A 13,018-nucleotide genomic window follows, 5' to 3' on the forward strand; every position below is an offset into this window, starting at 1 on the left:
TCCTATTACCTAGAGGTCTAACCTTCATTGACGTAAAAGCATTCCAGTTTATTTCAAAAGCTACTGAGGCAGGTTGACAGTAAATCATGAGAAGGGTAGTTGCAAACACCATATGTCTAGATTAATGCTAGAAATTCTATCATAAAACCTCACATGCAATTAAGCATACACCGACGAAACTCAGACCAGGGGCTACAGATCCGTACACTCGTTCCTTTATTCGTCGCACAACATACACATACATCATCGAAGCCAGTCAATAGAGCTGAATCGACGTCGACAAACGACGAGCTAGCGACATATTGCGTTACTCCAGTGAAGTCATACACTCCAGGGACGATTACTGATTATATTACGCACACAGTCTGGTATTCTCATCATATCTCACGCACTATACTATGGCGTCACTTTTATTATTTTGAAAATGGTCCATTCATCATATTTAAAGCTACATATGTCTACAGTTTCAGCGGAAGAGTCACACTGCCTTGTCGATCAACGTGTACAGATATAATATCATATCAATAACTCTAATACATTCTCAGTTTAATGAAAGAACACAAGAAACAGGTGAGAACTACGCCTACGGATTTCTAGCTACGGTAGCAACACTCGGCCGGGACATACTATTATTTTCGCTGGGAGGAATGAAAGTATTTTACAACCTATTCCAAAAAGTCATCATGATGTTTTCTATAAATGGTAAAAAATCTTCGAGACAATGGAAATGGCACCAAATCCGGAGAGATTGTTGGATGAGTTGTTTTCTTGGATTCACGAAATTCAGTCGAAAGCACTTTATAAAAGTAAAAATTTAGGTAAAAACAGTTTCATTCAACTTTCATACACATGAAATCGTGATGTTAAAACGAACCATGGGGGTAACACATTTGTACATCCGTTGTGGTGGGTAGCTCCCATCAGGGAAAATAATGGTACGTCCCTTCCAGAAACGATCGCACTGTGCGACTGCATTCATTTTTTTTTCTTTCATTTTTTTCTTCCTCTTCTTTTGCGTATCTGCTTTACACGAATTGTAGTTTCCCATACGTTGCTTGCTGTTAACTATTACTGTAGAGACAAGCGATCTCGCATTAGTCTGGCCCTTTAATGACTAATTACACTACAACATTCAAAGCTGTACGTTAGCTATTTCTGTTACCGGCTAATTCTAGCTATTGATTATTTTTTCTTTTCTCCTCTCTTTTCAGACGACAAATCTACATATACAAAACTGCACAATCTTGGACAGCTGATTACCAAAAATGCATGGTCTTTACGTAGCAGGAATGACACGATTGTCGTAAATGTGACATGTAGTTTTTGTTGTTGTTTTGTTTTTGTTTTGTTTCTTGTAGAATGAAGAAGTTTGGCTCAGAGTACGTAGTTTAAGTGGGTAAATACAGCGGTGATTCCAAAGCAGCGATGCCTTGCGGAAGAGTTTGGAACTGCAGCTGAAGCAGAAGCCCGCGTCGCCAGAGTCGTTTTGGGCTGGCGCTCTGGACAGACGTGACTTCAGCCGGATGATGGGGCGATCAGTACAGCGATGCATCATCTGACGTCTGTGGAAAACAGATAAAAAGATCTGTCATGACCTCATCCTCAGCGCAAATGGTCAAAGTTCACGGTCGCCCACTTCCGTTTTTTATGCATGGAGAGAAGTGATTATCCTAGCAAAGAATCGTCCCATTGTCTGATTTATCCATAATGTTGCTGGATGGGTCACGGGGGCATTCCAATAACAACAGCAAAGGTCTTTCTAGCAGTTGGGTGTTTGCAGACATTTTACATACGTGTATGAGTATACATGGTATTTCGTAACATACACGAAATAGACACCGAATGCCCAAACAAACAGTTGTCTCCACAATGTAAAACTCTCTGTAGAGAGATAGAAATATCTTTTGATAGAAAAGAATCAGGGACATCCTACTCATCCCCCTTCCTGGATAGCATTGACCGGTGCGCCTCTAAACGTGCCATACACAAGTAGTCTTTCCGTGCCTGGTTCATATCGTCACGCGTTTCCTGAGTTTTGACAATATCAGGGTATCACCCAGAGTATCAGCAGTGCCTATAACCTTTCCTTCCACGCAGCTGTGGTAGACACACACAACAAACTGTTGTTAAGGACCTCCCGCCAGTCATTAGACTAAGGAAACTGTCAGAATAAAATGAGGGAGCCTGCCTTTAGGGACAAGGTCAGCATCAAGGGCATTTGTTTTGGCGCAGAACGACCGTTTAATAGGAAAGGCATTTCAGGAATCCTTGCTTTTGTACAAACGTCAGCAACACTTTGTGGCGCTGAGTCCAACATTTGAATGGAGGCTTAAGAGGGATTCTCATTGTTTGCGAGAATTGTGCTATTTGAATTTCAGTCTATATTTAGACGTGGACTCTCATTCAAAATGGTAAGGCCACCGAATCAGACATGTAAGACCTTATAACTACCTCATGATTGTGGAACATAATAGGGATACACAAAAAAGGCCTCTGGCTGCTAATTCACAATCCTAGTCTGACTAACGAGACTTGATGACTGGAACCGGTTCCCTAATGACCATCTGCGCGTGTAATCCTCCCGATGACTAGCGCTGGCGCCAGAGATCACGGTACATGCTTCACCTTCAACTTGACCCCCAGCTGGATACTTTAAAAACCAGGTCTGCGCAGTTGTTATCACACCTCAAGATGAGTGATAATTCAGTTGGATCTTTTGACAGGGATGAAAAAAAATGTATAAAAGGTGACATTTTGTCATGGACGTTCCAGTATAGGAAGAACAGAATTGTTCGCAAATCACCAATTTCCTCATTCCGGTTAAGCTTTTTGTCCTTTTTTCTTTTGCTGGATACAACTTTATTTGTGTACTCATTTTTGGGTCTTCGTCTCAGCAGACTCAACATAAATGTCAGGCTTCGTCTTCTTCCCAACGCAGATACACTCTGAGAATTATCTTAAAGCCTTCGGAGATGATCCCACAATCCACCCCATCCCTCAGCAGCTCAAGAAAAGTTCAAACTTGTCTTGTCTTGATCCCCGCGCTGCGGTGTCTTAAGACTCAAGATTTGCACTCAAGGTGGGCTAGCAAACAAGCGACTTGTTTTTGTACCCTGTCCCCACTGCCTCTATTGGCTCCCTACTTGGTGAGAATCCCCCCTTTATACCTGTATTTAGCCTCTTGTGCAGGCCTCCGGGCGGGTGGGAGTTTTGATACTGCGTTTTGTAGAATTTTTAACACGTTTTTCTGCCGGCCATCCTACAACCAGCCGCTCAGAGAAGGTTTGTACCTGCTGGTTGTAGAATAGCCGGCAAAAGAACGCGTTAAAAATTCTACAAAACGCAGTATCAAAACTCTCTCCCGCCCAGAGGCCTGCACAGGAGGCTAACGTGCATTAAACACCTTCAGGAAGTGCAGGCCAGCCCTCTGAGGGAATCTTTCCTTCCACCGTGGGCGTATAACGCGTTACCGGTGTCTGAGAGCGAAGTTGGCGCCGAGTCAAGACCGACCAACTGTTGTTTTCCCTCAACGTAATTAATAGAAACAATCCATTTGTAAAGCCTAATGGAATATACAGGGAAACTACTTAAAAGTTTGCAAAAATGGAGAGCAGTAATTTTACATTTTCATCAAAGGTCTCTATCATCTTCAACATAAAATAGAGCAAAGCAAGTCTAAGCCTTGCACCTTTTAGTTTTAAGGAACGAATATCAAGTAGGAACTGGGAACTAGCTCACTTTATTTATACCCAGCGGAGTTGTGCCATACCTGTTATTTTTCTTCATTATTCCGGGCCTTTTAGTCTGACGTCAACTCCCTCGGACGACGCACTCGCCGACACCTGCGGGTGGATAAAGAACAACAAAGGCGACGTCAGGCGGGACCAGGTGTAACAAGGTTCTCACACGGCTGGTATGTAGTAATGGTACCGTTAGAACATCCCAGAGGGTTCATACTTGCAGCATGAGTCACACGTTTTAGGTGTACTCATTGAAAAAACATTTTGTGTATTTTTATCTTCGAGGTCTCATCAGTTATCATTATCAATTTTTAATGTATTTTGGGGTCGACAACCTTATATGGTCATTTGGCTCAAGTTTTCCCGAAATCGAGATTGTCCGTTTGAACCCTCCTTTTCCTTCTACCTTGGTCATTTGACATTGTCCATGAACGTAATGATATGATACGATATGAACTGCAACTTGAATGTTTGTAAACCACCTAACATTGCACCAGTACGACCGTACGCACAGCTATAAAGTTGCCCCCCCCCCAAAAAAAAAAACATCCACGTTGAATGTACCTACTCCTAGAAAAAGATTTTTCTCTACTTTAAAATCCCTTCATCAATCTTACATACAGACATTATGGGTACGGTGCTTTCCACTTTGAGGGGGGCTATTTATTAGACACGCCGGCATGGCCTTTGGAAAGCCCCCAGACATCCCACATCGATCCCACCCTAAAATGGATGATTCCAATAATGCCCGCCTACAAGCAAGTGCCAAGCTTCCGATACGAACAGTACTCCATCTCCATGATTGGTCTCTTTTAATCAAAGGGATCTCCATCGGGCAATCAAACCTGAATGTAAGTAAACGCCGTGCTGAATGTTATATGTTGTATATGAACTTTTGTGACCGGCCTCAGACACCCTGGTGACGTCGAATGACGTCAACTGGGCGCTGTCCAATCAATGGCTTCGTTTTTCATCGATCGGAAAAGTTAGTTGTACATATAAAGTTAACGTCGCTTGAAAGTGTCTGTTGGAAACACAGGTTACTCTGACTACATGACAAGATGAAATGTGAAAGGAGGAAGTATGAAACGTTTGCTATGCCTCTGATCAACTGTAGGGAACTTTTTCGGCTACGAAGTTTTATAGTAGTCTGTTTTTTAGTTACAACATGGTTCTACCTTAGAGTCTCCGCCCACTGCCAGGGCGTCCTGTATGTCGGCGAGAAGATCGCTCGCCCCCTCTTCCGCTGCCTTACCCTGAGCCTCAACATCCACCAACACGGTCTTAGTGGTCTTGGTTACGGTCGACACATATGTCGTTTTTGTGTCCTGTTATGACGTGAACAGAGTACCAAAGAGGCAACGGGAGTTAGAAATGACCATGATGAAGTTAGTCCATCAACGGATACAATGAACACAAAATGTAAGAACCAGACATGTAAAGATACAGACGGACTGAAAATATTCCTCGTGCAAGGTTTTATAGTTAATTAGCAGAGAGTCGTGCAATAAAATCACGCCAAGAGAAATGCAGTGTCCACAAACACTTCTTGGCATTTGAATCTTTGATCTAAACAAATTCTTATGATGGAATCAAATGCAAAGTAGAGAAGCAAGCATGTGTAAGAAGCAACAGAGCAAACTTACTTTTCGGAAGATGGACATGGTCGCCATTTTAGTTTGTAGATGAAGCTACTAATTCTAGTAATAGGAGGAAGGAAGTGACGCAAGAGGAAAGTAAGCAGTGACCCGGAAGCAGATAGTTCACAGATGTCTTCAATGTAGTTAGTTCAGCATCCCATTGGTGTTAAATGAGTTCTATTGGTTTGTTACGTGATCATGAACGTGAAGTCGTTGCTATCCAAGTGCCAGGAAGGTAAACCAAACCAGCTCTTCAGAGACGTCTGGTCTGTGTGTTGACGGTAGAGGATAGTAGTGGAGAAGTGTTAGCGATAAGCCTTTTTACGACAGGGAAGTATCAGTCTTGTGTGATGCGTACAGCATCGATCTTTTACACAGCTGTCATATCTGTCACGCATCAAATGGTCTAGTCTACACGCAGTAGGACAGATGATGAACACTTGAGCTTGAAGATTTGATGTTGAATAGACAGACTGTATGAAGAGGTGAATCGCTGTATGTGGAATGATGACGGGTTTCCCATGAAAGTTACTCCTGTCATATATTTCCACCCTAGCATGCGGGTTAGTGTTAGTGCACCTCTGTCTCGTTACTGCCACGTCTGTCCTCCCAACAGAAAGTTGCAGGGGGAGACGAACAAATCTGCTTGATGGGTCACGAGAGTGGAGCCTACAGTTGCGAGTACTAGAGTGAGAGGCTAAGTCACTGTGAAGATTAGCAAAGTCGCCACAGGAAACCACCTGACACCTTCTTCTATCACCAGCACCATAACCAGTCACTATCTGTCTCTAAGACCAACCTGTCCTCCCACGGTGACGTGCTTGGACGATCTGAATCTGGACGGGCTGCTCTTGATCGTCACGCTGGTGCTGTAACCCTCGGCCGCTCCCTCAGCGCTGGCGTCGGGCGCAGACAGAGATGCCTCCGGTCTTCTGTAGGTCTTGAGAGACCCTTCTCCGCTGACGTCGGGTATGGCAAGAGGTCTGGCGGAGGAGGCGTCGCCTTCAGGGCTTGGTAGATTTCCTTTTAACGTACCACCATACCTCCCTTCCGTCCTTACTCCACCTTTGATCTCATCTGGCGCGCCTGTTAGACCTTCCTTAACTGCCTGTGCCGCATCTTTCAATTCATCCTTAAGGTTTCTCATTCTGTGAGAAAAGCCACCCTTAACCTTTGGCCCTCTAACTCTTACATCCGATCCCTCAAAGTCCGCGTTGGGTGATGAACCCTCTGGATAGTCTACATCTGTATCTACATCCCCTCCCTTTCCACTAACTTTAAATCCTCCAAACTTTGGTCCTTTGAATCCCTTAACTTTCCCGAAACGTCCGGAGGCTCTACCCTTCACCTCGGGCGCATCTACGTCAGTTCTCCAGTCTGGTGAACTTATCTCCGCGTCGGGAGCATGAACCTCCCCTACAGCTATGTCTACGTCGGCGTCCGTCGAAGGCTTTTTCGCCCCGAATCTAAAACGCGGGATGTGTATGCCACCTTTCGACCCTTCAACGTCTACATCTGGGGCATCTGGACCCGAAAGTTCCGCGTCTGGCGATTCAATATCTACTTTTGGTCTTTTCGCGCCAAATCCGAATGAAGGTCCCTTGAACTTTGGCGCGTCAAATCTGCCAGAAATTCCACCCTTGACATGCGGTGCTTCCACGTCACCTGTTCCATTGATATTTACATCGGGACCCTGTACGTGTGCTTGTGGCAAGTCACCCTCACCGTTCAGCTCAGGCGACTTGGCGCCGAAACCAAACTTAGGTTTTTTGAAGTTGAAATCGGGTCCTTTGAATTTCCAAGACCCTTCGGCTTCTGGTCCCTGCATGTCGACGTCCGGACCTTCCAGGTCCGCACTGGGACCTCTTACTTCGCCCTCAGGAAGGTCTAGGTTCGCGTCGAGGTCGTGGCCCTTTCCTCCAAAGCCGAATTTCGGGCCTCTAAACTTTGGTCCCGAGAACTTCCCTGATAGCCCGCCTTTAGCTTCTGGACCTGTGACGTCAGGCCCTTCAACTCTAGCGTCTGGACCTTCGACGTCTATATCAAGGTCCCCTGATGGATGCTTTGCTTTTCTGCCCAAAGAAGGGAATTTTATGTGTGGCATGTGGAAGTCTGGACCTTTGAATTTTGGAGATTTCGTCTTTCCTTTTATCTCTGGACCTTCCAGGTCGACGTCTGGGCCTTCTACACTGACATTTGGAGCATCGACATCAACATCTATCTCCCCAGAGGGAGGCCTTGCTTTTCTTCCCAGAGAGGGAAATTTAACGTGAGGCATGTGGAAGTCCGGACCTTTGAATTTTGGAGATTTCGTCTTCCCTTTAATCTCTGGACCTTCCAGGTCAACGTCTGGGCCTTCTACACTGACATTCGGAGCATCGACATCTACATCTACCTCCCCTGAAGGAGGCCTTGCTTTTCTTCCCAGAGAGGGAAATTTTACATGAGGCATGTGGAAGTCAGGACCTTTGAATTTTGGAGATTTGATCTTTCCCTTTACCTCTGGACCTTCTACGTCAACGTCTGGGCCTTCTACACCGACATTCGGGGCATCGACATCGACACCTATCTCTCCTGAGGGAGGCCTTGCTTTTCTTCCCAAGGAAGGAAACTTTACTTGTGGCAGATGGAAGCCAGGTCCTTTGAACTTTGGTGATTTAAATTTTCCCTTGCCCTCTGGCCCTGCGATATCAAGATCCGGGCTTTCAAGATTTGCATCAAAGTCTGGACCCTTCAGGTTTACATCTGGTCCTTCCATGCTGACGTCTGGCCTCTGTACTTCTGCTTCTGGAAGATCTACATCGGCTTTTGGGCCTTTGTGTTTCCAGCCGAAGGATGGCAATTTCACAGAGGGCATATCAAAGCTGGGCCCCTTGAACTTGGGATTTGACATCTTCCCTTTCAACTCAGGACTGTCAATGTCAACGTCAGGTCCTTTAAGGCTGGCGTCAACGTTCGGTCCTTCCAGTTCCCCTTCCGGTAAATCCACATCAGCCTTTCCACCGAAGTGGGGTTTCTTGAAGGAAGGCATTTTGATATTAGGTTTTCCGATATGGAAGTCAGGTCCTTTGAATTTCCCACCCTTCACGTCTGGCCCCTCCACGTCTATGTCCACGTCTGGTCCTTCAGCCTTCAGGTCTACGTCGACATCAGGCCCCTCGGCGTGACCTTCCGGGAGATCAACATCAGCTTTCCCGCCAAATGAAGGCATCTTCATCGATGGCATGTCGAAATGGGGACCCTTGAACTTTGGCATTTTGAATTTCCCACCTTTAACCTCAGGTCCTTCGATATCGACATCAGGGCCCCTCAGATCGACATCCGGGCCCTCGATATCTACTTTGGGCCCTTCGATTTCTCCTTCTGGCAGATCAACGTCAGCTTTGCCTCCAAACTTTGGCATCTTGAAGGAAGGCATGTGAATATCAGGGCCCTTCAGATGTGGCATTTTGAATTTTCCTCCTTTCACTTCAGGCCCGTCTATATCGACATCAGGGGCATCCACATCAACGTCAACCTTTGGCCCCTTCAGGTCAACATCCGGGCCTTCTACATCGACATCAATGTTGGGACCTCTGACCTCTCCTTCTGGCAGGTCAATATCTCCTTTTCCTCCAAACTTCGGCATCCCTATTGACGGCATGCTGAAATCTGGACCCTTGAATTTTGGCATTTTGAATTTTCCACCTTTAACGTTTGGGCCTTCGATGTCCACATCTGGTGCATTGACGTCAATATCAGGACCTTCAATGTCTACGGACGGTCCTTGTACCTCTCCTTCAGGTAAGTCAAGATCAGCTTTTCCGCCTTTCATTCCAAACTTGGGCATCTTCATGGACGGCAGGTTGATGTCTGGGCCTTTCATTGACGGCATTTTGAACTTTCCCCCCTTGACGTCTGGTCCTTCAAGGTCAAGATCTACGTCTGGCCCTTCGACACTGACGTCTGGGCCCTCCAGGTCCACACTAGGGCCTCTAACCTCGCCCTCTGGAAGGTCAAGGTCAGCTTTTCCACCGAATTTGGGCATTTTCATCGATGGCAAGCTGACATCTGGTCCCTTAAACTTGGGCAGGTGGAACTTTCCACCTTTCATTTCAGGACCTTCGATGTCTACGTCAGGTGCGTCAATGTCAACATCCGGGCCTTTCACGTTGATGTCCGGCCCTTCCAACTCTCCCTCGGGCAAGTCGATGTCCGCCTTTCCACCAAACTTTGGAGACTTAAATTTCGGCATTTTCCAGTGAGGCATGTGAAAGTTGGGTCCCTTAATGCTTGGTCCTTTGAATTTTCCTTTCATTTCAGGGCCTTCGACATCAACATCAGGCGCTGCAACGTTAACATCGATATCTGGCTTTTCCACATCCACGTCGGGCCCCTGGACCTCCCAGTCAACATCAGGGCCTTCTACGTCTGGTGCGTCTATCTTTGCCTTTCCTCCGAGTTTGGGCTTTCTCCAGGATGGCATCTTCATGTGAGGCAAGTGAAAGCCTGGACCCTTGATTTTGGGACCTTTGATTTTGCCTGAAACGTCGGGACCTTCCATGTCAACGTCAGGGCCATGCAGATCTACGTCAGGACCTTTGATGTCCACATCCGGTCCTTCCAGATTTACGTCGGGACCTTTTACCTCGGCCTCGGGTAGATCAACATCAGCGCCAAACTTCGGTTTTCTGAATGACGGCATTTTCATATGGGGTAGGTGAAAGCCTGGACCCTTGATTTTTGGACCTTTTATTTTCCCTTTCATTTCAGGACCCTCCACATCAACATCAGGCCCACTCACTCCTATATCAGGTCCTTCCAGCTCTCCTTCCGGAAGGTCAACCTCGCCTTTTCCTCCAAATTTCGGCATCTTCATTGACGGCATGCTGAAATCTGGACCCTTGATTTTGGGCATTTTGAATTTCCCGCCTTTCACGTCAGGTCCGTCAAGGTCAACATCCGGCCCTTCGAGGTCAACGTCTGGTCCCCGGAGTTTGACGTCAGGTCCTTCCAGATCGACATCAGGGCCTCTAACTTCACCTTCTGGCAAGTCAACGTCACCTTTCATCCCGAATTTCGGCATTCCTATTGATGGCATGTTGAAATCTGGGCCTTTGAATTTTGGCATTTTGAATTTTCCACCTTTCACATCAGGTCCCTCAAGATCTACGTCCACGTCCGGACCTTTAAGACTGGCGTCCACGTCTGGACCCTTAATGTTAACGTCTGGCCCTTCGAGGTCCACGTCGGGGCCTCTAATTTCACCTTCTGGCAGGTCAACGTCACCTTTCATTCCGAACTTGGGCATTTTCATTGAGGGCATGCTGATGTCTGGGCCTTGAATTTTGGCATTTTGAATTTTCCACCCTTCACATCTGGTCCCTCGAGGTCCACGTCAACGTCCGGACCTTCTAGATTGACATCTGGTCCCTCGACATCAACACTGGGTCCCTTGAATTCGCCTTCTGGCAGGTCGACGTCACCCTTCATTCCAAACTTGGGCATCTTCATTGAGGGCAGGCTGATGTCTGGGCCTTTGATCTTGGGCATTTTGAACTTCCCTCCTTTCACGTCTGGTCCTTCAAGGTCTACGTCGACGTCTGGACCTTCTATATTGACGTCTGGCCCTTCAATATCAACATTAGGTCCCTCAAGTTTACCCTCTGGTAGGTCGACACCTGCTTTTCCTCCAAATTTCGGCAGGCTGAAATCTGGGCCTTTGAATGATGGCATTTTGAATTTTCCGCCCTTCACATCAGGTCCTTCAAGATCCACTTTTGGTGCGTCAATGTCAACGTCTGGTCCCCTAAGCTTCAAGTCTGGTCCCTCGATATCGACATCTGGTCCCTTTATGTCCCCCTCTGGGAGGTCTATGTCAGCTTTTCCTCCGAACTTGGGCATCTTCACTGAAGGCATGTGAATATCTGGACCCTTGAATTTTGGCCTCTTCCATTTCTTGCCTTTTACCTCCGGACCTTCAATGTCTACATCAGGTGCATCAACATCAAGACTGACATCGGGGCCTTCCACTTCTCCCTCAGGAATGTCGATGTTTGCCTTCCCGCCAAATTTTGGGGACTTGAACTTTGGCATTTTTAAGTGCGGCATGTGGAACTTCGGACCTTTAAACTTGCCATCAATGTCCGGACCGTCCACATCAACGTCTGGGCCTTTAAGTTTTGGAGACTTGAATTTTCCGGAAAGACCACCTTCAACCTCTGGTCCCTCCACGTTTACGTCCCAGTCTGGAATGTCTGCGTCTGGTGCCAAAACCTCTGCTTCTGCTATGCCTAAGTCGACATCACCTCCAACTTCGGGTGCTTCAAATTCACCAGAAAGACGGCCACCAAAGGAAGGTCCTTTCAGGTTGGGTCCCTTCATCTTAAAGTCTGGTGATTTGAATTTTGGCTTTCCAAATTTGAATTTCGGTCCTTTCACTTTCGGGCCCTTCAGGTCTACGTCTGGCCCTTCCAGGTCCGGAGAATCGATATCAAGATCTGGTGAGTCTAGTTTCACATCGGGTCCCTCCAGGTTTCCTGAAGGTGTTCGGAATCTTGCCTTCATTCTGTCAAACCAAGAGGGCGATTTTACCTTCGGTCCTTCTATGTCTAGGTCTGGGGATCCTAGTGTCAAAGATTTACCCTTATATCCAGGGCTTTCCAAGTTGATGTCGGGTACTTCACCGCTGACTTTAGGTGCATTGATATCAAGGCCGGGCGTTTCCAGATTCAAAGCTCCTATTTCTGCTGATGGGGCATCAATCTCTACGGAAGGCGTCTTGACTTTCTTACCTTTCCATCGAAATGATGGAGACTTGAATGTTGGCTTCTTCATGTGGAAGTCAGGCTTGCCGAATTTTGGACCTTTGAACTTGAATCCTCCCTTGGCATCGGGACTTTCTAAATTCATATCTGGTCCCTCAACGTCAACATGGGGCCCTTCAAGCTCAGCCTCAGGAAGATCAACATCTGCCTTTCCTCCGAATGAAGGCATCTTCCAGCTTGGTCCTTTGAATTTCGGCCCTTTGATGTCAATGTCGGGCTTACCAAATTTAGGCCCTTTGAATTTGAATCCACCTTTCACATCTGGACCTTCCACATCGACATCTGGTGCCTCCAAGTCGACATCGGGTCCTTCTAGTTTCACGTCTGGTCCTTCGACCTCTGCATCTGGAAGATCTACATCAGCCTTTCCTCCGAACGAAGGCATCTTCCACCCTGGTCCTTTGAATTTGGGACCCTTAATATCAAAGTCAGGTTTACCGAATTTTGGACCTTTCAACTTCAGTCCACCTTCAACATCTGGGCCCTCAATGTCGACGTCAGGTTCTTCTAGTTTCACGTCTGGTCCTTCGACCTCCCCTTCTGGAAGATCGACGTCTGCCTTTCCTCCGAAAGAAGGCATTTTCCAATTTGGTCCTTTGATGTCAAAATCGGGTTTGCCAAACTTCGGACCTTTCAATTTGAAGCCACCCTTCACGTCTGGGCCCTCAACATCGACATCAGGCCCTTGCAGGTCGACATCAGGTCCTTCTACCTTCATGACAGGCCCTTCGACCTCTGCCTCTGGAAGATCTACATCAGCTTTCCCTCCAAACGAAGGCATCTTCCAGCCTGGTCCTTTGAATTTGGGACCCTTAATGTCAAAGTCAGGTTT

General features: G+C 46.8%; 1 protein-coding gene across 1 annotated transcript in view; it reads right to left on the reverse strand.

The window, feature by feature from the left end:
* Nucleotides 1–1,315: 1,315 nt before the first annotated feature.
* The window catches only part of LOC109464082 (neuroblast differentiation-associated protein AHNAK-like), a 36,837-nt gene continuing 25,134 nt past the window's right edge, over nucleotides 1,316–13,018 (reverse strand). The window contains 5 exon segments of the mRNA XM_019761013.1: nucleotides 1,316–1,562; nucleotides 3,770–3,842; nucleotides 4,919–5,068; nucleotides 6,180–9,067; nucleotides 10,729–12,397. Of these exon segments, the coding sequence (XP_019616572.1) occupies nucleotides 3,786–3,842; nucleotides 4,919–5,068; nucleotides 6,180–9,067; nucleotides 10,729–12,397 (4,764 nt within the window). The 3' untranslated portion in view covers nucleotides 1,316–1,562; nucleotides 3,770–3,785.

The sequence above is a fragment of the Branchiostoma belcheri genome, unplaced genomic scaffold (assembly GCF_001625305.1).
Source record: "Branchiostoma belcheri isolate BF01 breed outbred unplaced genomic scaffold, Haploidv18h27 scaffold1, whole genome shotgun sequence".
In the NCBI taxonomy this organism is placed as follows: domain Eukaryota; kingdom Metazoa; phylum Chordata; class Leptocardii; order Amphioxiformes; family Branchiostomatidae; genus Branchiostoma; species Branchiostoma belcheri.